The sequence below is a fragment of the Microtus pennsylvanicus genome, chromosome 2, assembly GCF_037038515.1.
Source record: "Microtus pennsylvanicus isolate mMicPen1 chromosome 2, mMicPen1.hap1, whole genome shotgun sequence".
NCBI lineage: Eukaryota > Metazoa > Chordata > Mammalia > Rodentia > Cricetidae > Microtus > Microtus pennsylvanicus.
The window spans coordinates 13,484,409-13,511,769 of record NC_134580.1 but is presented as its reverse complement, the minus strand read 5'-3'; the positions used below and the strand labels follow the sequence as shown (position 1 = coordinate 13,511,769).

At 52.5% G+C, this 27,361-nt stretch overlaps 1 protein-coding gene across 2 annotated transcripts in view; it reads left to right on the top strand.

Moving 5' to 3' along the window:
• Window positions 1–13,781: 13,781 nt before the first annotated feature.
• Window positions 13,782–27,361, top strand: part of Phf21b (PHD finger protein 21B) — a 67,036-nt gene continuing 53,456 nt past the window's right edge. The window contains exons 1-2 of one of the 2 annotated variants that reach the window (XM_075960224.1): window positions 13,782–14,077; window positions 14,949–15,014. In XM_075960224.1, the coding sequence (XP_075816339.1) occupies window positions 14,024–14,077; window positions 14,949–15,014 (120 nt within the window). In that variant the 5' untranslated portion in view covers window positions 13,782–14,023. Of the gene's footprint in view, window positions 14,078–14,651; window positions 14,762–14,948; window positions 15,015–27,361 lie in introns of those variants that run through there. The other variant, XM_075960225.1, reaches the window with a different exon arrangement.

Below are 27,361 nucleotides of genomic sequence, written 5' to 3'. Positions count from 1 at the left end.
TGGTGCTCCTGGGCTATGTCATTGGGTAAAGGTGGTAGATGTGTATCTCATGGTTGGTTTGACCCTGTTATACAGGATGTCGTCTAAACCAACATTGAGGATCTCAGGTGCCTCTTGGTGGTGAGAGCCCCCGGGGCTGAGAGCTACTTGGGACAGACACCCAGCAAAATCCCCAGACTCTGGACACAGGATGGCAAAGAGCTGGATTTTGACAGCTTGTTGAATGAGCCTTGGCATGTACCTGTACTCACATGTGTTCACAGTCACACAAGGCAGATCCAACAGCTGGGCATATTGGTACACACCTGTAAATGGTGCTCAGAAGACTCATACAAGGATCACAAGTTCAAACTCAGCCTGGGTGATAGAATAGGGCTCTATTTAAAAACCTCAACCCCCAAACAAAACAACAATAACAAAAAATTGGGAACTGATGTGGGATTCCCCTCTGTATGCCGTGAATGCCATTGGTTAATTAAGAACTGCTTGGGCCTATGACAGGGCAGAATAGAGCTCGTCAGGAAAACTAAACTGAATGCTGGGAGAAAGAAGGCAGAGTCAGTGAGAAGCCATGTAGCCACCACAGGAGACAGATGCCCTGGAACCTTGCCAGTAAACCATGAGCCTCGTGGTAAAATATAAAATAATAGAAATGGGTTAATTTAAGATGTAAGCGTTATCTAGAAATATGCATCAGCTAATAGGCCAAGCAATGTTGTAATTAATGTAGTTTCTGAGTGATTATTTGGGTCTGAACGCTGAGAAATGAATGAGTAGCCTCTATCAACAGGGAACCCTAATACTCCTTTTTCTGTGATACAGTAAAAGTTTAAGGAGACCACGATCGCGTGCAGGAACTAGGGTGGGGAGGAAGGACCACTTGGCTCTGTTGTCCCTTTTCCCCTTCTAAGTGCTGAAATCCACCCTTAAGGTGATGGTGGTAGCAGAGGTGTCCTGGTTCTTCCTCGGGAATGGACATCACTTCAGGCAGAGAAGAAGCAAACAGCTTGCGGTCCCTTCCTGCAGCTCTGCCACCCAGCGGCTGTCGTCACCCATCTCGGTCATCTGCATCGCAAGGACAGGACATCTTAGAGCTTAGATCTGGGTCCCGGGATCAGACCCGTGTCCTTCAGTCCCACCTCCTCTGCCCATGATCCTGGGTTGTTCTCACAGGGAAAAAAGCTCTGGTGGAGTTCAGAGCCCTGCCACTGCTGAAGCAAGAACGGGAGCTGCTCCTCCCACAGGGCAGAGGGTAGAAGAGGGCGGAGGACAGAGGGTAGAGGGCGGATTGTGGGGAGCAGAGGGCAGAGGGTGGAGGGCAGAGGGCGGAGGGCAGAGGACGGAGGGCAGAGGGCGAAGAGTGGAGGGTGGGGAGCAGAGGGTGAGTGCAGAGGGCAGAGGGTGGAGGGCAGAGGGTGGAGGGCAGAGGGCGAAGAGTGGAGGGTGGGGAGCGGAGGGCAGAGGGTGGAGGGCAGAGGGTGGAGGGCAGAGGGAGGAGGGCAGAGGGCGGAGGGCAGAGGGCGGAGGACAGAGGGCGGAGGGCGAAGAGTGGAGGGTGGGGAGCGGAGGGCAGAGGGTGGAGGGCAGAGGGCGGAGGGCAGAGGGCGGAGGGCAGAGGGCGGAGGGCAGAGGGCGGAGGGCAGAGGGTGGAGGGCAGAGGGCGGAGGGCAGAGGGTGGAGGGCAGAGGGCGAAGAGTGGAGGGTGGGGAGCGGAGGGCAGAGGGTGGAGGGCAGAGGGTGGAGGGCAGAGGGCGAAGAGTGGAGGGTGGGGAGCAGAGGGCAGAGGGTGGAGGGCAGAGGGCGGAGGGCGGAGGGCAGAGGGCGGAGGGCAGAGGGCGAAGAGTGGAGGGTGGGGAGCGGAGGGCAGAGGGTGTGGAGGGCAGAGGGTGGAGGGCAGAGGGCGAAGAGTGGAGGGTGGGGAGCGGAGGGCAGAGGGTGTGGAGGGCCTCAGGGTAGACCACTGACGATTCCACGTCTGCTGCACATCTCAACACCAAGATAGCGAGGAGACCCCTTCCCCTCTCCATACTCCACCTGTCCGTTCACATGCAGCACCCACCACGCCAGCCATCTTTATCTCTTCCCCCTCCACCACTGTTCCTTACCCCTGGCTTTCCTGCATTAAATATTCCAATAGAACACCCCCTCAAAGCCAGGTCTAGGGGCACAAGGCTGAAAAATCCCAGCTACTCAGGAGGTTGATTACAGGTTCAAGACCAGGCCGGGTTACAGAGTGGACTCATTATGAGTCTGGGTAACTTAGCAAAGACACTGTCACCAAATAAGTAATACAGAAGCTGGGGTGTAGTTCAGTGGTAGAGTTCATCTAGCACACACTAGGCTCTGGGTTCAGCAACAAAACCCAAACACTCAAGAAACAAACGAACAAAAAAATCACCTTAGATTTAGAAAAGCATGGCGTCTTTGCTTGCTCATCCTAGCTGGCATGAAACTCACCTGCAGCAGCTCCATGTAGACCAGGCTGGCCTCGAACCCACCTGCCTCTGCCTCCTGACTGCTGGAACTAAAGGTGTGCACCACCAGTCAGTAGGTACGACTTCCTTAAAACAACCTTACCGATGCACAGATCCCATCCGTATGAAGCAAGAGAACCACCGCATCAACTGCTTTGCACAGGCGAGCCAGTTTTCCTCTCAGGAGATCTGGGTCTCCGCTTCCTGGTGTTATTTTTGGAAAACCATAAGCAGGCCCATTTCGGAGGCGCTCATTCCTATCTGTGTGTTTTTTCTCTGATATAAAAACCAGTTTATCGCTCAGTCCTATAAATACCACCTTTCCCTCAGCTTCCGGGACGACACGTGATGCATCCAACAGACCCGTGTCTCCCTCAGTGTTAGCCTTTTCTTGTCTGAGTTTCCCTGGGGACATCCCTTCAGGTGACTTCTTCAGGACACCAAAAAGCATCTGGATACATGGGCACCTCTCAGGGTATCTTTCCCTTCTGAAGCAGGATGAAAGGGGGCCGTCTACAGAATTCCCTGTGAACCCAGGGACCATCCCCACAAAGAAGGACCCGTTTTGTCCCTGTCCTAATCCTGAGACCCCATTAACCAGGAAAGCTCCCCACTATAGATGAGACTACACCCCAGCAACACCCTGGAGTCCAAGGTCCCTTGTCCGGGGCCATCATTGGTGTCTGGGCCCATCCCATGTGCCTAAAAATCATCTTCTACCACCTAACAATTGCCTACAGCTCTTTCCTCTCTCCCTTGTGCAGAACAGTGAGCCTTTTCCTGCTGCCTCTCACTTCCTCCCTGAGCCTTGGGGTGAGGGGGATGGGGAGGGGCCTGAACTTCCCTACAGGGCACACACCACACACCGAGGCTTAGTGCTCCTGCAGCAAAGCAGCCAAGAAAGTTGCGGTAGCTTGTTTTCCCTGTGTCTCTGCAGGAGCATCCTCTTCCTCTGCTTCCTTCTCCATCTGCAGAGTGGGTCTCTCTCTCTCTCTCTGAAAGCATTTAATTGGGGGCTTGTTTAATTATCTAAAGATGTGTTGTTTTACCTTGCCTGCCTAAGGCACCAATAAAAAGCTGAAGGACCAACAGAGAAGGAAGAGATAGAGGTGGGACTTCTGGGCAGGGAGATTAAGTAGCAGGAGGAATTTAGGCTTGGGGAAGAAAGAAAAAGAGAGTACAGGGAGATACCAGAGGCCAGTCAGCCAGACACAGAGGAAGCAGGAAAGTAGAACATACAGAATGGAAGAGAGGTTAAAAAAGAAAAAGTGGGGCTGGAGAGATGGCTCAGTGGTTAAGGTCTTCTAGATACATCAGCCAGCATCCATTGTTCTCATGTATATGAGGGGTTAATGATACCTACTGTGCTGGCTAGTTATATGGCAACAACATAAACTATAGTCTCTGAGAGGAGGGAGCCTAAATTTGAACAATGCTGCCATAAGATTGAACTGTAGGCTAGTCTGTTGAACATTTTTAAAATCAGTGACCGATGTGGGAGAGCCCAGCCCACCGTGGGTGGTACCACCCTGGGCTGATTGTCCGGGTTCTTTATGAAAGCAGGCTGAACAACCCATGAGGAGCAAGCTAGTAAGCAGCACCCCTCCACGGCCTCTGCATCATCTTTTGCTTCTAGGTTCCTGCCCTGTTTGAGTTCCTGTCCTGATTTCCAATGATAATGAACAATGACGTGGAAGTGTAAGCCAAACCAACCCTCCCCCGACTCCCGAGTTGCTTTCAGGCATGATATTTTATCAAACCAGAAGAAACCCAACTAAGATACCTATTATAGTGGGTTTTAAGAAAGATGGAAAAAAAAGACAGTATTGTGGATGATTGTTGGAGGCCCTGCTGGTCAAAGGTGGCAGTCTGCCATGACCTGGCGGTCTTTCCAAGCTTGACAACATGGAGAACTCCCTCCCACTGGGGAGGTCTTCCTGTTCTCTACCTGACCGTATCTGGAGAACGTCGCTAGGCCTGGATGCCTGACATATATCTCTAGTGTGACTCTTGACACAGTTCCCTGCAGACACTCTTCCCTGGATGCCCATATGGTAATTAGGTCCCATGCTCTAGCTATTTCCATAGGGCCATGCTGCTACTAGTTCAGTTATATGATAGGAGTGCCACTTAATGCAAATTAGGTGATTCCCCAGCTACCGTCCCCAATCCTATATATCCCTATCCCCTGGAATAAAGTCGAGCTGCCTCCCTGAAGCTGTCTCCTGGAAGGTTATTTCCACCATGTTCATGGGTTGTACAAAGCTCTCTGTCACTACTTCTGCTCCTTTGTCCTCATGGACTGGTAGCCAGTGGACTTCAAGGAAAAAGGGGACCTCACACATGATGTATGACATCTAATATATTCTCATTCAGCAAATGTTAGACAGAAATGTTGTTGTTGATGATGGTGATGATAATGATGGTGGTGGTGGTGGTGATGATGATGGTCGTGGTAGTGATGGTGATGATGATGGTGGTGGTGGTGGTGATGATGATGGTAGTGGTGGTGATGATGGTGGTGGTGGTGGTGATAATGATGGTCGTGGTAGTGATGGTGATGATGATGGTGGTGGTGGTGATAATGATGGTGGTGGTGGTGGTGATGATGATGGTGGTGGTGGTGGTGATGATGATGGTGGTGGTGGTGGTGGTGATGGTGGTGGTGGTGGTGGTGATGGTGGTGGTGGTGGTGATAATGATGGTGATAATGGTGGTGGTGATGATGATGGTGGTGATGGTGATGATGATGATGGTGGTGGTGATGATGATGGTGGTGGTGGTGATGATGATGGTGGTGGTGGTGGTGGTGATGATGATGGTGGTGGTGGTGATAATGATGGTGGTGGTGGTGGTGGTGATGATGATGGTGGTGGTGATGATGGTTGTGGTGGTGGTGATGATGATGATGGTGGTGATGATGATGGTGGTGATGATGATGGTGGTGGTGATGATGATGATGGTGGTGGTGGTGGTGATGATGATGATGGTGATGATGATGGTGGTGGTGATGATGATGATGGTGGTGGTGGTGATGATGATGGTGGTGGTGGTGATGATAGTGGTGGTGGTAGTGATGGTGATGATGATGGTGATGATGATGGTGGTGGTGGTGATGATGATGATGGTGGTGGTGGTGGTGATGATGATGGTGGTGATGGTGATGATGATGGTGGTGGTGGTGGTGATGATGGTGGTGGTGGTAGTGATGGTGATGATGATGGTGGTGGTGGTAGTGATGGTGATGATGATGGTGGTGGTGGTGGTGATGGTGATGATGATGGTGGTGGTGATGATGATGATGGTGGTGGTGATGATGATGATGGTGGTGATGGTGATGATGATGGTGGTGGTGGTGATGATGGTGGTGGTGGTAGTGATGGTGATGATGATGGTGGTGGTGGTGATGATGGTGGTGGTGGTAGTGATGGTGATGACGATGGTGGTGGTGGTGATGGTGATGATGATGGTGGTGGTGGTGATGATGATGGTGGTGGTGGTGATGATGATGATGGTGGTGGTGGTGATGATGATGGTGGTGGTGGTGATGATGATGGTTGTGATGGTGATGATGATGGTGGTGGTGATGGTGGTTGTGGTGATGATGGTGATAAGTGTCTTTAGTGTTACCTGATGTGTGGTGGCTACCCAATAAGACCCTGATGAATGCTCTTTAGCTTGGATCTGTATGCACAAACAGGAATAGGGAAGGAGAGGACAAGACACAAAGCCAAACCTGGTTTTGTTCTCTTGCTTCTGTATGTGGCTGATTAAAAACTAATAGAGACAAAAAGGAGCCTTTCTTTTAAAAAAAAAAAAAGTCTTTGAAGTTGGGTGGTGGTGGCTCATGCCTTTAATCCCAGAACTCAGGAGGCAGAGGCAGGTGGATCTCTGTGAGTTCAAGGCCAGCCTGGTCTACAGAGTGAGTTCCAGGACAGCCAGGGCTATTACACAGGAAAAACCTTGTCCTAAAACGTCTTTGAAAGTTTTCAATGAACTACTGGAAAAAGGTCTACACCCGTGAATGAACATTTGCACCAACTTTCTGTGCCTGCAAGCACAGACAGCTGTAGATGTGCTAGGATTTGAGAATATGCGCTTTGAGTTTGAAGGTGGCATCTCCTGCCATTGTGATCAGAGAGAGTGTACAGCCCATTCTTCCTAGAGTGAGGAAAGGCCAGGTGTAATGAAGGCCTAGATTTGTGGCCAGATAGTGGCAAAATAATCTTAAACTGTCCCTCATGCAGAGAGATTGGGGGCTTTGATCCCATGCCTCAGAGAAGGAGACAAGAGTACTGACTGAGCAAGAGTAAGGAGCCATTGGCTTCCTCAGGCTGAGCTAACAGTCTCCTGCTACAAACTGGGCGCCTCAGTAAAAACAATACAGTATCTGGAAGCCAGAAGTCCAAAGTGGGTGTGCAGGCAGAGCTGTGCTCCATGTGAAATGTTTGGGGCTTGAACCAGGCCTCTCTCTCAGCTTCTGACCTTGCTCTGGTCCTTGGCTTTCCCCACAGCTGTTATCATGCAATGCTCTCCCTGTGTCTCTGTGCCCTATGGGACCACCTGACCTGGGAAGAACTGGCTGGAACTTATTCATCTGAATGACTTTATTTCAGAATCAAGCCATGCGCTGAAGCTTGCTGAGGGTGTGTGACTTCATTTCTGCTTTTTGCTTTGAGACAGAGTCTTGAGATGCAGCCCAGGCTGGCCTTGAACTTGTAGGAACCTTCCTAATTTAGCCTGCTGAAGCTGGAGTTACAGCTACACACCAGCATGCTTGACAGACGGTCACTTTTGAGTGGACTCAGAACTCGGTGCAGGAAAGGAGGCAAGATAGCACAAAGGAAGGCTGGTCACAAACTCCACTGCCCTTTCTGCCTGCCCTGCATAGGGACGTGACCCTTCACGGTCTACAAAATATCGCAGCAAACCCTTTCTGTCTTCTCTGCATGCTTCCCACACTCTTTGGGTACTTTCTGGGGTCACCTCTACTGGAGTCGCCTCTTAGTTTGGGGTTACCTCCTAGCTAGGGTCACCTCCTCCCTAGACTTTCACTCTATGGTAGCTCAGTATTTACATCTGGCTTAAACACAAACTAAGCCCCCGTGTTCCCCCACGTCTAGTCATACTCTATCACAGCCTAACGGCACACTTTTTCCACCCCACTATCTTAGTTAGGGTTTTAGTGTTTCACTGAAACACCACTACCAGAAAGCAAGCTGGGGAGGAAAGGGGTTTATTTGGTTTACACTTCCAGATCATAGCCCATCATTGGAGGAAGTCAGAACAGGAACTCAAGCAGGGCTGGAACCTGGAGGCAGGAGCTGATGCAGAGACTATGGTGAAGTGCTACTTACTGGCTTGCTTCCCCTGGCTAGCTCAACCCGCTTTCTTATAGAATCGAGACAACTAATCCAGGGATGGCACCACTCACAGTGGGCTGGGTGTTCCCCAATTAAGCACTAATTGAGATCTCATGGAGGCATCTCCTCAACTGAGGCTCCTTCTTCTCTGATGACTGGAACTTGTGTCAAGTTGACATAAACCCAGCCAGTACAGTAACAAAGTTTGCTGTGCCCTGCATTTTCTATGTGTTCAGTGGTCCTGGCCTCCCATTGTCAATTGAAACAGCAGTGTCCCAGTTCAAGCCAACATCACCGAGGCTAAATCCTTTTTGAAACTCACCAGCCAAGTGACAACAGGTGACCCATCTACCCCAAGCCTCAGTTTCTCTAGATGCAGAATGGTGATGATGTTCTCTGTCCTCTAGGTGAGTGTAGTGCTCATTACATGATGGAGAGGGAGGCCAGCTGGTGTCACTCTGTCCTTCTTTATCCCTGAATAGTGTCCTGTCAGATGAAGGCTGACGACTGTCTGTCCTCATCAGACTGTGGATAGGGATGCTCCAGAAGACACGGGGAGACCTAAGGGATGATGCTGGAACAAAAGCCAGTCTGCCTCCTGGCTTTCCCAGTGGTTTCCCCAGGACCACTGTGGATGACTCCGTGAAGGGTGAACTGCCAATCAGCTCAGGGCTGGACCAGAGAGCAGGCATCTCACTGTTCCTCTGCAAAAGGGGCCCAGGGTTAGGTTTACTATTGGCCAGAAGTTAAAATGTCACTAAGGGCTGTCGAGATGGCTCCATGGGTGGTAACGGTCAAGCCTGTCAAGACTGTCCTGGGACCCACTCGGTAAAAGTAGAGGACAGACTCCCCAAAGTTGTCTTCTGATATCCACAAACACGCTGTGCATGCATGTGAACACACACATATGCACACACACGCACATGCGCACGTGCACAAGCACGCACACACACACACACACACACACACACACACACACACACACACACACGCTTTTTTAAAGTGGGAAGTGTGGGAAGGAAAACCCAAACGGGCTCCACTCTTCCTGTTCTGCCAGCTTCAAGGTGCAAAGATGGGAGAGGGTGGGGACTCAACGTGTTCCCCGCTCACGTCCCTTTCCTTTTAAAGGGCGGCCCACGTCTCCATGCCACACATTGACTCATTCCCAAAGCGAGCTGAGCAGCTGACTTGGGATCTATGATGACGTACGTGTGAAAGGACTAATTAGGGTGGTCTGCTAATAATAAAACCCCAGGGACAGAGCATCCTCAGGTGGCGCGGGGTGGGTTTTTTCTGCTTCATGGCTCTTACTGAGGGACCCTGGGGCGGGAAGGCTGTACCTCACTCATGTTCCTTAACCATTTTCTCCCTTCATCTCCTCAGCCTACACTGTTTTTTTGTTTTGTTTTGTTTTTGTTTTTGTTTTTGTTTTTTTTTGAACCCAGGAGGAAACCCAGACTCCTGAAAAGAAGCAAGGAACCTCCAGCGCCTGCCAGATTTCCAATCCCAGCTGCTGTTTCTGAAGGTGATCAGTTATTCAGAGGTATGGAGGCCTCTCCCCCTGGGGCTTTCTCTGCTCCAAAGAAACTGAGAATCCAGCCATCTTTGAGAGAAGGATGTTTGTGTGAGGTAGTAATAGCCACACCTCACATCAGAAATCCCCCAAATTCCTATACCAGCCAGGCTCCCCTGGCCTCTGACCTGCTGTCACTCCCTCCCGCCCACCCCGTGCTGGGTCTGGGAAAGCAGCTCCTGCTCCCTCCCGCTGCCCCCCAACCCTGAGGGTTACTTTCATTTGCTCAGGAACCACTTGAATTCAAAGAGCCTGTGCTTTGGTATCTAATCTGGATTCAGGTCGATACAGCCCAACACATGGCTGGGTGGCCTTGGTTGCTCCATCTGTAAATGGGGTAGAGCATTCTCATCTCTAGGTCTGTGACAAGTCTTCCACCACATAACATACTCTACCAAGTCTTTGCCACTACTTTCCTTAAATGCCCTCTCCAGATCTTAGTCCCATACTTAGCCACCACCTCCCCGGTTCTGGTCTTCATCTCTCTGCCTGTGCCCCCTCATGCTGGCACCCGCTAGGAGCAGGAAGTGTCGGTGGCAGGCTCCGGTGGGTTCCTCAGAGCCACCTCTCGTGCTGTTCCACACAGCATCAGGGCATGGCAGAGACAGCAGTCACAGCTTGCGTATTTGTTCTGCCACCAGCCTGCCACTGCAGGGTGAGGCCCCCATTACCATCTCTGGCCCTCAGTTCCCTTGTCCTTATGCTGTCACAGGAAATGAGGTTTCAACAACGCGACACAGAGGTCAAGCTCCATCTCCGTGCTCACTCTACAGTGGCAGGATGACACATCAACTCCACATGGCTCAAAGGATGGGGCTGAGCCAAGCTCTGCCATAGTCAGCAATGCACAAAAACTGGCTTTTATTTAAGCATGAAATTACACGTCTAATCTGCCCATCCAAAACCGTGAGTCTTAGATAATAGAATGGGTGCACCAGGAGAGGACTCTGCAGGGAGACAGCTCAGTTGGTGGAGGGCTTGTCTAGCACAAAGCCCTGGGTTCAATCTCCAGTACCGCATGAACCAGGCAAGGTGGGACATTCCTTCAGTCCAGTGACCTCAACCTGTGGCTCTCGACTCCTTTCACGGGAGACACCTAAGGCCATGGGAAAGCACAAATATTTGTCTAACAATTTACAGCAGTAGCGACATTACAGTTATGAAGTAGTAACGGAAATAATTTCATGGTTGGAGCAAGGGGATCACCACAACATGAGGAACTGTGTCAAAGGGCCACAGCACTAGGAAGGCTGAGAACCACTGCATGAGGACCAACACTCAGAAGGAATTTGAGATTACCCTCTGTTGCATAGCAAGTTCCACGCCAGCGGGAACTGCCCCCCCCCCATACACAAAGACGATGACAAAGATGAAAAGGAAGATGGAAACAAAGAAGAGAAGAGGGAGAGAGAGATATTTTGTGACATCACAGAAGATCCCCTCTCAGCTGTGTGGTTGGGTTACCATCAGGGGTCCCATCAGCCACGGGCGCTCACCCCACACGGTAGCACAGGCCAGGCCTTGCAGTGTCTCCCCACAGATCCACTCTTCTGAGATGTTGTTGGGCAGCTGACTGGAAAGGGCCATTAGTCACTGGAGAGTTCCCAGAAATCCTTGGGGACCCGGAAGCAGAGTCTCTGGTTTCTGAATCCTGCGTCCTAACATTGTGTCATTTTCCTGTGGAAACCAGCATGGAAGTTCTTCAAGAACAGAAGAACCAGACAACCCAGGGTACCACTCCCAATTATTTACTTGAAGGAATCCAAGTCAACTAGTACAGAAATACCTGCCTACCCAAGTCTTAAAATTAGCCATGGAGGGATAAAGAAATGTGGTAGTTATGCCCAATGGAGTTTTATTCTGCTGCAAAAATAAAGGAATTACATCCTTTGCAATATTGCGGCTGGGACTGGAGTTTATCGTGCCTGTAAAAGTACGACAAGCTACTGAGTGCGGTGTGGTGAGAAAGCCTGGCTAGCCTGGGCTAGCACAGTGTGATAGCTACTCCTTGTCTCTGTCCTCAGCTTCTCCTTTGCCTTGTTCCAGCCCTCATGGTCTCTGTAGTACCTTCCTCATGCCCTAAGCAGAGCTGGGCAGCCACTGTGAGCCAGCTCCAGAACTTGACTGGACTCTTGCCTTTGTTCCTGGCCTGATCCCGAGGCTGTGCTGAGACTAAGGGGGATCCTAATGAACGACAGAATTCATTTACTCTTCTCAGGAAAGGTCAAGAATCATAGAAGCTCTGGACCAGGAACTAGAGATGGCAACCAGATGTATTGCCTGCTATACACAGGAAGACCAGGAGTGCATGCGATAGGGGACCTTGAGACGGGGTGGGTCTGGGAGGGGAGCAGGGTCTGGAACTGCTGTTAGGGGCTCTAGGCTCAGCTCAGTGAATGTTCAGTGCATGTTTCAGATGCTAGAAGCCTGAAAGGTTGTGTGCAGAGGTTGTGCCGTTCAAGTCTTTGGATGACCACCGGCGACCAGAGTCGCACACCAGGGTATATAGTAGCTCATCTACAAACAACTGTCCCTTCCACAGTCATGAAGTGGACCTTGGTTCCGGACCCGGCACGGCTCCTGTGGTGGTTTGAGTACTAATGTCCCCTATAAGCTCAGGTGTTTGAGTACATGATCCCAAGTTGGTGGTGCTATTTGGGTAGGTTTAGAAGTGTGGCCCTACTGGAGGAAGAAATATCACCAGGGGCAGACGGTTTCAACTGGACATTCCCCCGTCATTCTCTTGTTTCCTGCTTGTGGTTGGAGAGGTAAGCCCTCAGCTTCTGTTTCTGTCACCTCTCCTCTGCCATGATGGACTCTTATCCCTCTGGAAAAGTAAGCCCTGACACGTACACAGCTCTAGAAATGGCCTTTGGCACAGTGTTTCATTGCAGCAATATAAAAGGCGCTAATACAGCTCCTCTCCGCAGTGGGAGACATTGTCTTGAACTGGGGCTAACCCAGAAGTGGGAGGAACTAGTCTGATTTCATCTTAGTCATCTGTGACCCACGCTGCATATAGCCCTAACAACACCGGTGTTCTGGTGTGTGTGTGTGTGTGTGTGTGTGTGTGTGTGTGTGTATGTGTGTGTGTGTGTGTGTGTGTGTGTGAGAGAGAGAGAGAGAGAGAGAGAGAGAGAGAGAGAGAGAGAGAGAGAGAGAGAGAGAGAGAGAGAGAGGAGAGAGAGGGAGAGAAAGAGAGAGAGGAACTGATTTCTGCTGAGGGGTAAAGGGAATGTGTAGAGTGTTGGCACCCACTGAAGGGGCATTTCTGACTGGGTGAGCCTGTTTTTTTTTGTTTGTTTGTTTGTTTCTCCCTCCCTTTTCTCCCTCCTTCCTGGTGACCCATGGAAAGAGTCAGTTATGAGTCGCCATCAATTCACATTTACTGTGACACGGAGGTCCCCCTTTCTCCCTGCCTCTTTGCAACATGCTAGCGTGCTAGCGCCCAGCAGGGCACAAAGCCCCCCCACCTCCCCCGACAGTAATTGATGAGGACAGGAAACTCCACCGCCGTAATCTCGACTCCGAGACGTTGACCCCAGCTCTGGAACTGGGAGTTCTGAAACACCATCTCCTCAGCGTAGTTATGATCGTCTTATGTCACACTGACCCAGCGTGTTTACGATTTTAACAACTGTCTGAAAAAAAAAAGTCTAGTGACATCTGTTGAGAGTTTAATTGTGAGTGTAAAAAAATCATTAAAGGGATAGCCAAGAAATCAGTTTTCATAGTGTTTAAACACCACGGCGGCCATCAAGTGCGGGGACTCTAGCGACAGGACTAATTTAGTATCTTGAGTCGCAGCGCTGGGCGCGCAGGCGGGAGAGGACTGGCGGGGGGGGGGGGGGGAGGTTGTGATTTTAATGAAACCGGAGAGCGAGGCGAGGAGGGGAAGTGGAGGAGGAAGGAGGTGCGAGAAGCAGTTCGGTGGCATCTCAGCTTGCGGCGGGAAGTGTCGCCCCCGGAGTGGGACCGCGAGAGTATTCCCGGTTCTCCCGGCTCTTGGCTGCAAACCGAGGAGATAGCTAGGGCGCCCCGCTTTGACAGCCGCGACTTTGCGCTCCACTCAGCCGCCACTTTTGTTCCCGGGGCTTGGTCGCCGGGTCGCACGCAGTGCGCACGCGCGGACGGGGCGGGGCCGGCCGGGCGGCGGGTTCCCGGCACCGCCCCCTGCCGCCCCGGCCCGCTCCATCCGGGCACTGCCGAATTAGCATCGTGCCGAGGCACAACTTTGCCGCGGCCCCAGCGAGATCCAGGCGCGCGCGCCGGAGGAAATATAGTCCCTACCAGCGGTCAGCTGGAGCGGGCGGCGACAGGGCGCGCGCTGGGGGGCTGCACGGGGCTCCCGGCGCCGGGGAGCCATGCGCCGGGAGGCGCAGGCAGCCCGGGCAGCCGGCGCAACTTAGCGGCAGCCGGAAGAGTTGGGCGCAAGCTCGCCTTTCTTTCCCCTCGTCAGCCCCCTTTCCTGTCGGCGCTGCAGGGGGGGGGACTAGTGTCCCCCAGTGCCTGGACGTCGGATCCGAGCTCTCCCGGTCTGGTCCCCGCTGAGCAGCACAACTTCCCGCGAGCTCGGGCCAAAGTGAGCGCAAAGTGCTGCCCAAGTTGTGGCGATGGAGCTGCAAAGCCGGTCCGAGGCGCTCGCGGTGGAACTCGCGCGCCACCAGGTAGGTGGTCCGGGGACCTGGGTCGGAGAGGAGTTGTGACCTGAGAAGTAGAGGCTGGAGGGACCAGAGTTCTGTGTCTAACTCTTGGTCACAGGGGTGCTTGGGAGCAGGCCCCCTCCTGGAGCATGTCCCGGGGCCATGTCCCTTGGATCTCCTTGTCCCCGTAGCTTCTGGGCGATCCTGCACTGTTTGTAGGTCCAGGACGCGTGGGACCCCAGCCCGGCGTCTTCTCTGTCGCCGCCCGGTTTGCACAACTCGGGCACCGAGAAAGGGGACCCTCCTAGAGCTCTCTTGGGAACAGGGTGCATGGACAGGCCCGCTCCCAACCTCCTGAGCCGGGCCCAACCCGGCACCGACTGTTAGGCAAAAGTAGTTTTGGCGATTGTGACTCAGGCGAGCGGCGCCGTGGCGGCCGGTGCCCTAACGGTATTGCGGCGTTCGCGTGTATATGTGTGTGTGTGTTGGGGAGATTAGGACGCGACTTGAATATTTATGAGCTTTGCTCGACACGGACTCGCCGTGTTTACTTGGCTCTTTGTTCGTCCCCCCTCCCCCGGCACACACTCTCACACTCACTCGCACCCGCACCCCGGCCTGCAAACTTGCACGGCTCGGGGCGCGCCGCCGGGTGGCCTCGGCCCCCGCCCCGCCCCGGGAGCTGCCCCAATGAGGCGGCAGCCACAGGTAAGCGGCTCCGCACGACATTGCACGGTCGTCCGTGTGCGGGACGCGGCCCCAGAAACTTGGGGCGCGCTGCGGCTGGCCTGGCCCGCCTGGCATTGGGTGGTGAGGGCGCGAGGATCAGGGCTCACCTGCCACCCCCCTCACCCCCGGGCGGCCAGGCTGAGCCCACTCCTCTGTGTCTCCGTAGAACGGCGACCTCAAGAAGCAGCTCCACGAAAGGCAGCCACGGATCGCAGCGCTCAGCGACAAACAAGTAAGGAGGGGGCCTGACCTCCACCGAGGACCGGGGCCCAGGGAGGGTCGCCGGGCACTTTGGCAGCACCCTAAAAAGTGCCCGTGCGGGCGTTGCACACACCGACTCCCGTGGGGGTCTGGCTGCATTCCTCAAAGTTGCTGCCCTCCCTTTCTTGATAAAAAGAGCTGGTTGGTGGCGGCTGAGGGGAGCGTGAGGCTCCGGAGGCCGCCCAAAGATCCGCGCCGTACCTCCGAGGCGCCGGCTGCCCGGCGTCCATCTTGAGCGGTGGACATGTTTTGGGAACGTGGACATTCCCCTGCCTTGGCATCCCCCGATTCCTGCTGCGGTGGGAGGGGGACGAAAGGGGGCGACAATTTGGGCCTTCACCCCAAACTCCTTAGAAGCCATTTCCGCGTGGCACCGCCGGCCTGGTCCGGTGATCCCTCTCCTGGCCGGCCCCCTCCCTGCCATGCCATCCCGCCGGCCTCACTTTTTATTCTAGGAACCTGAGGCCAGCTCCCGGGGAACAAAAGAAAGGCGCCCCCAGGACCCCCCCAGTTCTGCCCCAACTTGGGTGTCTATGCCTAAAAGGGGATATGGAGACCCGTCAGGAGCTCCAGCCATGGGGGTGTGCGCCCGCCGCCCCCTCGGCAAGGAAAAGTTGTCCATTGTGAGTTAGTTGCGCTGAGCTCAGCGCTCCAGGTTTCAGCACCACGAACAGATGCCGCCGCCGGAGCCCGGCCGGCCGCGCGCCCCCGCGCCCCTCCCCCTCCGCGCGCGCCCCCGCCCCCTGCGCGCCGCCGGCCGAGAACTTTGAGCGGTACAGCCAATGGTGCACACGGGTCTCCGAGGCAGCAGGCGGGGGCGCGCCCCTCCCTCCTCCCTCCCGCCGCCAGCACCCTGGCATTGCTCTCGCTTCCTTCGGAATGCCGCTGCCCGCCCCGGACAAGGGCAGCCCGGGGACCCTCGCCCGGCCGGCTCCCTTCCCCCAGCCCGTGAGGGTACCCCTCCCCAGCGGCCGGCCTCTCTAAGTCCCCCGGGGATATGGATTGACTCGCAGGCCTGTGCTCCAAGCCGAGTCTTTAAAGTTGCAAAGTGGTGGGAGGGGGCGCTGGACCTGTAGGCCGGGGAGTCAGGCATTTGCCCCTTTCTGTCGGAGCCGGCCCCTGCACCCCTCGGCTGCGCGCCCCCGTCCGCGAGTGGAAGCTTCCATTCCCGCCGGAGGGGGGCCTGTGCGCGGCCCCTGCGAAGTCGGGGAGTTCGCGGGGGGAGGGGACCCAGGCCCGGCATTACCATTTTGATTGCTTCGATGCCATTTTTTTGGAGGGGGAGGGGTTAGAAGACCCTCGCAGAGCACAAAGATGTTTAATCACTGTGTAGAATCAAACCACATACTTGAAAAAAAAAATCTTAACAACAAACCCGGAACAGTGTGATAGCCTGTGTAAAACATGAAGTTGTGGAGTCTTGGGCTCGGAGTAGAAGATTTAAAAGGGAAAGCCAGTGCTAGGCGACTCTCTTCGCAACAATGTCTCTTTATGTGGGCGCTTCGAGGCTGTAGTTTCACTATCTGAAGTGGGTCTTTTCGAGATTCCCCGCGATCGTTTCCTCTGTATTGTGGCAACTATTTCAGGGGCTGTTTAAATTTTTATGATAGTAAATGAGTAGCTATTTATTATCCTGAATGCTGGAATTTAGATAAGGCTACAAAGGAAATCTTTGAAAATCCTGTTTGAAGATAGAGCTTGCCGCTGGGAGAGGGAACCAATCCTTCTACCCCCAGGACGTCTTTGCCTTTATATTTGAATTCGGGAGTGTTGCCTGCAAGCGAACAGTGCCTCCATCTTTTTTGTGTGAGTGCTTTAAAAGAAAGAAAGGAAGCCAGAAAACTTTTGTTCTCTGGCCTTTTAAAAATGTTTCTCGTTTAGACGCCTAAAAATAACATCTGGTAGGCAGCCAGGGTTTGGCCTGACCATCGGAACTTGTGTTTGTGACCGCAAGTCTGCTTTTCTGTTTCTCTTTGTGGCCTTTATATAACAAGGGCTCATAAAAGAGGGAGAGGAGGGGGCCCGAGGCCGGGTGCAGCATGCTAATAGAGTTGCCTGTCTCTCCCATGCTGGCTGAGGCGGGCTCTGAGTTCACCTCTGCGATGAGCTGGTGGCTTTAACGTTCTCTGCTGTCCCCTCGGGGACTTTGGTGGTGATTGACAGTATGGCTGGGGGCAGGTGGATTTACAAGGTCAGAGGGGACTGCAAAATCCAGTCAGAGTTGTGAACCCGCTGGGTTTGGACGCCACAAAACTTGCCCAGTAGAAGCTGCAGTACAGGAGTGAGGGTGGAATTATTTTGTAAGTCAGGTGTAGTATAATGCATATTTTAATTCAGTGAGAATTCAAAGTACAATCTCTTTGTAAAGTTACTTGGGGGAAAGTGTTAGCTTTTCCACCTCCAGAGATGTTTTTCCTGTGGAATATGTTGGAATATGAAATTAAAAGCTTACGTTTCGATTAAAAGTTCTCAGTCAGGTGATGAACTATATACTAAGAGGAAGGGATTGGTAGGTTACCTTCCTCCGTTAGACATACAGTAGCAGTAGGGTAATGTCCGACAGTGCCTCACCTGCAGTTCCCCAAGAGTGCCCTTGGCATGGGATGTTCTGTTTTCGCCTTTCATTTACTTTGAGTAATAGACGCATATTAAAAGGACTTCTTGAAGTGGCTTGGTCAAAGGAAGGGTGAGAAATTTTGTGTAGTTTTCTTCCCATCACTGGGGATCTTGGGTTAAGTACAAGTACCTACTATGTTCCTTGTGTTTTTGCAAGGGGAATACATACCCCCCTCCAGAAGAAGGGAGGGGGGTGACCCCAATAAACAACCTGCCATGTGGGTCTTGGGTCTGGAGGAGGACGGACTCAAGACCTGCTGTGTGAAGCCTCTGTTAACTTTCCCAGTTGGTTCCACTCTGAGGATTTGCGGCTCGTGCTGAGATGCAGTAACATTTAATCTTCATTGTCAAGCACAAGAAACACTTTGTCTAAATATCAGGCATGTCATAAATATGGGGTCTCTTCCCCTCCTTTGGAGTTCTTTGTCGTCCTGCAGTCCACCATGAGAAGAGTTAGGAGGGGCTCTGTCTGAATTGCCATGGAGCTGCGGTCTGGCCAGAGAGATCCTGGAGGTGAACTTGGAGTCTGGGGCACCGCCTGATCTATCGATTTTATGGTCTCAGATTCCAAGGGGCTGTCCTCAAGTATAGCAATAAAAATCTGTCTTCTTGAAAGGGATTATGTATCAGGAGCTCACGGGTCCTGAATCATGTCTTCAGCATGATTCACTCTCTAGGGCAGACACCAGAGAGCCTGACACCTGAGTATGTGCTGGTTTGTTCTGAGAGCACCCACCCCGAGTTCGTGGACTCAAAGGCTGTTTTGTTTTCTGAGCTTTTCACTCTAGAAAGGTCAACATCGGTCTTCTTCCCAAGCAAGAATGCCGATCTGTTTTAAAACAGTATAGTTATACGTTAAAGGGAAGGCACCAATGAGGAAGGCCTCATGTTTCATATGCAGGCAAGTGCATGGGACTGGGCAGCAGGCCCTGTGTATGCTCGGACCCATCTCCACCGGAGCCCTCCATTGGACGGCTTTCCTCCGCTCTCTGCTACCCTGCTCAGTGCTGTCCTCTTCTGGAAGGCTTCAGAAGCCCTTTCCACTCTGTGTTGTGGAGACACAGTTCCCATCTCCTAGTCACCCACAGGGAGTTGGATGTTTTTCCTACATCGCAGGCCCCATGCCATTGCTAGCATCCGACTGAGAGCATTTTCATCACCTGGATGCTAGGCACCGCCTTCTCCCTGGCCCAGTGCCACTCACTTCTCACCTGCTTTCCTCCTGAAAGTTGCCTGTTTTGGATCTTCGTATGAACGCAGCTGTAACTATGCCTGCTTTGTGTGCTATTGGGCTTGGCTCCTTTCTTCCGCTCCTTCTTGTGTTGGAAGCTGTTTTGCTTCCTTCTTCCCCTGATATTGGAATATTAGGGTGAGTGGGTGCTGCACGTTTGCTTACCCGTTCACCTGTTGATGGGCATGAGTGTGCCCTACCTTTTAGCAGGTATCTCTCCAGCCCCTCCTGCTGTCTTCTTCATCATAGTGACTTACATAACTTGAGCTGTGAGCTGTGCCTCACACCCTTCATTGGGCTGCTTTTGCTTCTTAATGGAACCCTAGGGTGCCCCCTACTGTTCATTCTCTGCCAGGGGTCGTCCACCTCCTCCAGCTCTCCAAATGGCACAGGACATTTTGGTTGCTCCGTAGTAACTTCCCTATACCCCAAGCACATCCCCGCCTTTGGGGAGGACTGGGTGTCCACTGTCTTCGCCTTGTTAGGCTGTAAGCTCCATGGGGAAGGAGCACTCCATGGGGAAGGAGCACTCCGCTATATTTGTTCTCAGGGTAGGGAGGACATGGGGATTAGCAGTGATGATCTGATGGTTCCAGGGGTGAACAGTAGATTTTAAGAGTACATCACAGAAATGAGGGGTCCTAGAGAAGAGTGCGATGAACTCCCTGACAGAGTGGGTGTGGACAGCTGAGTTTTGAGGAACTTCTGGAAGGTGCTGTAAGGTCATGCCATGAGTCTGAAGACAGGCAACCTGGAGGAGGGTGCCTGTGCCCTCTGAACTCAGCTGTGACAAGGTGGAGCTGGCGCCCTGAGTAAAACTTGCAAGTAGGAGGTAGGGATGCTAATAGGCTTCCTGGCAGTTAAACCCAGAGAGGAGGGGAGTTGCAGGTGATTGTGAGCTGCCCAGCATGGCCGCTGAAATTGGAGCCCAGGTCCTTTGGAAGAACAGCAAGTACTCTGAGCCAGTTTTTGTACCTCTGCCTCTTTACCCATTACCGTGTGTGTGTGTGTGTCTGAGAGAGAGAAACACACACACACACACACACACACACAGAGAGAGAGAGAGAGAGAGAGAGAGAGAGAGAGAGAGAGAGAGAGAGGTGTGCAGGTGCCTATTAAGGCCAAAAGAGGACATTGGATCCCCTGAAGCTGGAGTTACAGGGAACTTGGGTGTCTCCATGAACCCAGGTCCTCAGAAAGAGAAGCAAACACTCCTCATTGCTGAGCCAGCTCTCTAACCTCACACATTTTTGTGATCAGGGAAATAATTGCCATTCTCATGCTTTGAAGTAGCATTTCAGGGATAAAGGGGATCTTTATAGATCTAACTATATAGCCCTGGCTGACCTCAAGCTCTCAATACTTTCCCACCCCACCACATCCACAGGTGCTGAAACCAAAGGTGCACAAAGCCATGCTCACTAAGAATTCTACAAGAAGTTTTTGCTATGAAAGCAGCTTGTGCTTGTTGGGAAGGTAGAAGAACAGATCTGAATACTTTAAAAGTCATCTTCTCTTAATTGCCCGTCCTGTCTTAGGGGTCCTATCAGTGTGAGTCCTGGGGGCATGCTCAGCTGTTGGGTTCTGTAGGGTATATGCTCACAGACACACACACATGCATACATACATACATACGTACATACATATAGGCAGAAGCATACACACACACACATGCATACATACATACATACGTACATTCATATAGGCAGAAGCATACACACACACACACACACACACACACACTGTAGATAAATGTCTTTCTCTGACATAGCACATAGTTGTCCTGTCTCTGAACTTGGTTCTCACTGTTGGCAGAGCCTTATGGGCCTCTGTTGGAAACACTCCTGTTCATCAATCCCACTGGTATGTGAAGGGCTGCTGCCCAGGCCTGGGGATGTGGTTTCTGCAGATGAACATTCTCACACAGCTGGGAAGGTGGGTGTGTTTACCTGCTCCTCGAGGCCCAGTGAGGTTTTGACTCAAGACACTTAGTTCTCGGCAGCTGAGGAAGCAGTGAGCGCTCTCAGGTTGAGGGACGGCTCCAAGGAGGTGAATTTGCCCTGGCAGAGAAACTGGGAACACCACAAATACAGTCACATGGCCTTGCGGTACTGCCTGTGCCTGTGCCCAAAGAGGATGTCACTCAAGCTCTCAGTGAGGACCTTCCTACCTAATTCTCAGGGTGTTCCACGCCTTGGCTCAGGTGGGGCTGGCCAATCCCATCTGCTGAACAGATAAGGAAAGGGAACTTTCCTGGGTCAGATAACAAGCATGGAGAATGGAACTGCCCTTTCTGTTCGTCTGTGGCATCCTCGTCCGCTTTGGGACATGTTCTGCATCACTGGGGATGGCATGATGCTCAGGACCTTGCCTACTCTCCCCAGATCCTCGGGTCCCAGGGCCTGCACCATGGCTAAGCCATTTTGCCTCTGTGCATTTGTGTGCCTGCTGTAATGAGGGCGGGGATGGGACCCTTCCCTCACCAGGCCATTGGAGGAAGTGAGACAGTGGTTGGGAAAGTTTCACCGAACCCCAAAGTCAAGGAAAACTTCAAGTGAGTGACATTACCACTCTGAGATTCTTGGTTGGACTCGGGTTTCTCCTGAGTGAACCCAGAATCACCAGCCGGTCTTCTACAGATTGCTGTAAGTGTGCTCTAGCCTTTCCTGTGGGAGGTGTCCTGTGTCCTGCACTTGTCACCCCTGGGAGTAGTTGACGAAGGTGACTGCTGATGGTGGCATCCTTTTCAGTTCACCCAGAGAGTTTGCTTTGATATTTTCGCCTCTCAAAGCACCTGCTGTCAGAACTCTACAGTTGATTTCAATTAGGCCTAGATTTTTTTTTCAGTGAGATGGCGCTGATGATAACTTTGGCAATCCCTCGATGCCTCATTAGAGCTCCTGGCCACGAGGTTCACCCTGTGACGGAGTAGGTTCTCTGTCTGATGCCTTTGTCTCTTCAGGAAACAGAATCATGGGCTCAGTCTGTCTCTTTCACCGTCTGTGGGAGCTAGTGCTCTGCTTGGAAGGGTGTTGCTGGTTCTGAGGTCCCTTCCTTGGCAGCAGAGGCTCTTGATGTGCAGAGGCTCTCTGGTCATCTGTGGGGAGGGCTCCAGAGGCCACCTAGGGTGTATGCCGGCCCATGTGACTCTCCCCTACAGAAAGACCTCTCAGAAGGCTTTCGCTTGTCTCCAAGAGGCCAGTAACAAAGGTCAGTGTCACCGGTTTTCAAACTGAGCAGACCCAAACTCTACTTCAGCTCTGCCTTTGGAATCCCATTCTGTCCTGGTCATTGTTCCTGGCTTTGGAGACTTGCATTTCTCGGCAAGAAAGCGGGAAACCAGCAGCTCACTACCAGTCATGCCAAGAGTACAGGAAGTGGTTCAGGAAGTGAATTTTAAAGAGGCAACAGGCAGTTAAATGAGATGGTGCAGCAAGCTCTGGACTTCAGCACTTTTTTTTTTAAATACAAAAACAGCATTGCTGGAATCCACACCTTGCCTTTTGGACGCCAGTGTCTTGGAGCCTCTTCTATGTCTGATCCCTCCTCACTCACCCCTTTTCCTGGCCCTCTGAGCAAGGACTGCTAGTAATTTTGGTTTTAACCAGGAGTAGGCTGAAGCCCAGGGGTGTTGAGTGACCGTGGAGATCACACAGCTAGGAAGTAGAGACACTCTGGGTGTTGGCTCCTGGCTGCCAGTTCTTAAACCCTGTGCTGGAGCACAGGGTGGTAGATGGTACTTTAGGTGTGTGTGTTGAGCCTGGAGAGAAATTTAGGTCAGAGCGTGGGATGTCCTTGTGCGTTGACAGAAAGATCTCTAAGAAAGGGTTCCCAGGTGAGGCTCTCCTGGCTCTAAAGTGATTCCTAGATGCCTGGGGGCAGCGGCCTTCCATGCTACCTTCACAAGTAAGAGGGAAGCAGCATGGGCAGGGCCCCTGTGTTCCGTCCTAGAGTTGTGTATGTGAAGTCTGTCGGCTTAGATAGATTGCAGAACTGTAGGTGAAGGTTGGTGCCTTAGCCCCAGTGTCCCTGTTTGTCGCCCAGCCCCACACACTTCTTGCTGCATTTGGAGTCTGCACTTGGGAGATAGAGATCTCCAGTGAGCATGTGAGGGGCTAAGCCCCCAGAATGGAGGTGCTGGAAGCAGATAACAAGTGAGACCTCTTCCATTAGGGGACATAATGCCTGCTCTCTCTGATCCCTTAACAGGTGTAGCAGAGTCTTAGGAGATGGTGGGGTGGGGGGGACTGAGGTGGCTTTGCCTAGAGGGCCCAGCAAACTGTCACTGTGAAGCTTCAGGAGGCCTTCTGCCCACAGGAAAGGTATAGGGCAGGGACGGAATAGGGGAGTAGGAAGGAAGGGAGGGGCAATCTCATGTCATTCAGGTAGACAGACAATCCGCACATGTAAACAAACTTCAGAATGTCATTAAAATACATACCGGAGGTCCTGGGCTAGAACTGGGAGATGTAGCTCACCAAGTGACAGGCAGCGTCCCTGCAATCAGTGCAGTATTGCACACCTGGATTTAATAATGCCGCTTGGGGGTGGCATGCGCATGCAGGCAGGCTGCTAGGTGAGGGTTCTGCTTATACTGCAGACCCCTCTCCCCCCACAAGGAGTCTGCGCTGGCTAAGAAAGAAAAGGAACATGCTAGCCACTGGTGTGGTCATGGCGCGAGGCTGTTGTCGCTGCAGGCATGATGGCAGGTGTGGGAACTTTGAAAGGTGTGCCGAGGGTCACCTGTATCTGGTTTCTTAAAGGTGAGACTGGGACTCGTGTGACCCAGAGTGTTGAGTGCGGGGAACTGAAAGGACACTGGGGTGACACAGTTCTTAAGTCCTTTTTGTGTATTCTCTGGGGTGCCCCTAACTTTTATGAGTGTGGGTGCTGTCCAGGGGCACACTCGTGGGGGAAGGCTGCAGTAGCCGTGGCTCCTGAACACACTGTGACATTTAGCTTGTGTAGGACAGTGCTGGGTCAGCATGGTGACAGGACACGGACAGGTGGTACTGCCAGCCTCAAGCGGGTGACGGTCAAACACAGTAAGTGAAATTTGGCGATTAGGGGGTGGCAAGTACTCTAGCCAAGTCAGGAATATGGGGTACATGATGTGGGTGGGCCCTTTAAGTAGGGTGACCAGAGGTTCTCACGAAGAAGGTGATGTTGGAGCCAGGGCCTGCTGCAGTAGGGTGGGTAGGCGACTCTCCCCATACTCTCTGGGCTGAGGACTCACTTTCTTGCATGAAGATGGTCAGTGTGGCCAGAAGACAAGGGAGCTGGGAAGGATTGGGTGTTCCTCTGCTGTACAGCACCCTCCCCTCTTTAAATCTGCTCCTGGCCCTGCATGCTGGGCTCAGCTTTATGGGGGTCAGGGTTAACAGCATCTGAGACTCACACAAAGGCTGGACGAGCTTGTGGGGGTACTTGTGATGCCAGTCACCCCTCCATCCTAAAGGAGAAAAGGCCATGACTCAGGCTAAAGCCAGCTGCTTCTCTCACGTGGAGATTCCGGGTTCAGACTTGCTAAGACGTTCACTGTTCTCTGATGACCTGGTGGTAACCTGAGTTCCCAGACTTCAGATGGGGAGGATAGACCTCGGCATGAGAGGAAGCAGACTTCCAAACACTCCTGGCCAGAAGGGACGCACCTGAGTACCAACTCTCATACTCCCTGCTCATCCAGAGCCTCTCTAAGGTAGGCAGCCACTTATTCTCTCAGACAAGGTCTAGCTTCTTCCTCTCATTCAACCCTTTGATAACTCCAGTGGGTTGAGCCACAGCCTAGAAGTGGCTTCCCTTCCTCACCTCTTGTCCCCTGTCAGCATCTCATGGTGGCTACTGAGAGAACATGAGGGCTGACCCGCTGAGGCTCTGCCAGACTCTGACGTGTTTGGAGGCCGTGATGTGTCTGGGCTTCCCAGGTGTACCTTTTCTGCTGTCCTGGTATGAGCAAACATGGCTGAATGTAGCATAACCAGAGAGGTTGCATAACCAGAGGGCCATTGAGGTTCCTCAGGGGTGTTTGCCGTTTAGCTGGGTGAGTGGGGCTCTTTAAGTGAAATAGACTTCCAGCTCTACCCCAACACTGAGGCCCAGGCCAGCATACCTAAGTTATTTTATTAATGCATTCTGCTGAGTGGACGTGAATGGGCAGCTTGGTCTCTCGTACTGTGGATCTAATTATAAACACAAGGGACGGCACCAAATAAGCCGCCTTGGAAGGAGGAAGAGGCTGGCAGCCAGGAGTAAAGCGGCCTTTAATGAACTTCCTTGGTACTTGTATCTTAGCAACACATTTTATTACATCCCAGTGCGGCTGGACTTGTGTAGTAATTTATCCCCCCCTCGTGCCCCAGCCCTGGTGACTCAAGAGAAGAATGTGTCTGTGCCCCTCCCGTGCTTTCCTAAGGCTATGTTTGCCTCTTTTAGGGTTTGTTTACTCCATAATGAAGATAAACTTGCTACCGGAGGTCCAGACTCTAGCCTGGGGTTGCCACACAGAGGGGTGACGGCCTGTGCCTACAAGGTGTGCAGCCCATGCTCAGATGGGGTCCCGCAAGTGACATGTACTGCCTTGTAGACTTTCTGATGCTCACTGAGCGATCCCTGGGCTGGAGTATTTTCATCTGTGCTTCGTTCTTATGATCACATTCACTTGGAGATGGCCGTGGAAGTGGAGATCTGTGCAACTTCTGATTTACCGCGGCAGCCGCCTGCAAGTGGGGAGTCATGGCAGAGAGGTTCCTGATAGATGGAGCCTGCAGAGAGGTCTCCAGGATAGGAAGAAGGGCTGGTTAGGGTGCCGGACTATGGTTGTCCAGATCTCAGTTACTGTCTTCTGAGCTGCAACTGTCTCTCAGCCGTGTGTGTCCTGGGACCATGGTGTCAGTACAGTTTGGGGACTTAAAGCAACAGTGAGCTAGCTAATGGCTCTGGACACCAGAAGTCTGAAGTAACCTATGGAGCCAAGTTTTCTCAAAGGCCCCAGGGAAGGATCCTCCCACCTGTCCCATCTTTGGTTCCTGGTGTACGCTGTCCTGTGGACGCTTTGCTCTAGGCTCTGTCTGCATCTTCACAAGCTGTGTTCCGTCTTTGGTGGCCTCTGTCATTTCTCTCCTTTTGGTTTGTGTTTTTGTTTTTGAGACAGGGTCTCATTTAGTCCAGGCTGGCTTCAGATTCTGTGTTGGGGATTGAGTGATCCAGGGATTTGTGCATGGCAGGCAAGCTAGTACGTATGGATGGAGCTGCGGCCTCAGCCTGTTGCTCTTCTACCTATTCATGGTCAGATTTGTTTGGTTGTGCCATGCCTTCCTCTTCTTATGGGAGCACCAGTCTTAGAATAGGTTTGGGAGCCACTCTGTCTTAGAATAACCTCAACAGAGCTAGGTGTCAAGACCCTGTTTCTGGTTAAGGTCAGAGTCCAAGGTTCTAGGTAGACATGAACCATGGGTGTCACTTCAGCCGGGTACCTCAGTGGGGTTATAAGTGAGACATGCCCTCCTCTGTTAGGAGATGGGGATGCCAGGCTTGTGCTGACCAGCCCCTGGCTTCTCTGTCACTGTTCTTTACAGGGAGAGCTGAGGTAGATAGGCTGCTGAGTTTCCTTGGCTGTGGACAGGATGCTGGCCTGATTTTCCAAACCTATTGTTTGGTGGGGGATTTGAATATTTGAATGAGGAGCTAGGGAGCTGCTGGCACCTGGGGAACCCAGCATGGGAACCAGATTGCTGTTTATGCGAGGGTCAATGCCAAATGGTCACCCCGGTTGTTGGTCCTCCTGCTTGACCAAGAGGCTGAGATTTTCAGTCAGTTTCTGGATCTGTAATGTTGGGGTGAACCCTACTGCCTCCTTAGCAGATGAACTTGGAGCGACACAGAGTTGGACAGGCACGGAGAACTGGCAACGGGGCAGAGGGTCTGGCAAGGAGCCTGGGCAGGGCTGAGAGGCCTCGTAGAGCCATCTTGATCCCCCCACTTCTCTGCCACACTGTCACTCAGCTTGGCTTTCCTGTGAACAGTGACTGCCACAATGGAACAACAGAGGTCCCAGCTGGTGGGAATGGGAATGGGCTAAGAGCACTGAGTTGGGTAGGGATGGAGCTGGCTGGGCTCATTACCTGTCGTGGTCATGCCGTGTAAGCATGCCTCTTGGTAAGCCTGTCCCTGCGAGTGTCCAGGATTATGGGATAAGGCTATTGCCAGTATCAACAGTGGTGAGACAGGAACTGGGGACAGATCTGACCGGAGGGCTGTGAGGAACTGTGTCCTTCTTTTTCCTGAGCCTGGGGCTGGAGGCTCAGGTAGCTGTGGTTTGAATAGGTGTGGTCCCCAAAGACTCATGTGTTTGAATGCATGGACCATAGGGAGAGGCACTATAAGAGGTGTGGCCTTGTTGGAAGAGGTGTGTCACTGTGGGGACAGGCTTTGAGGTCTCATATATGCTCAAACCATGCCCAGTGGGACAGTTC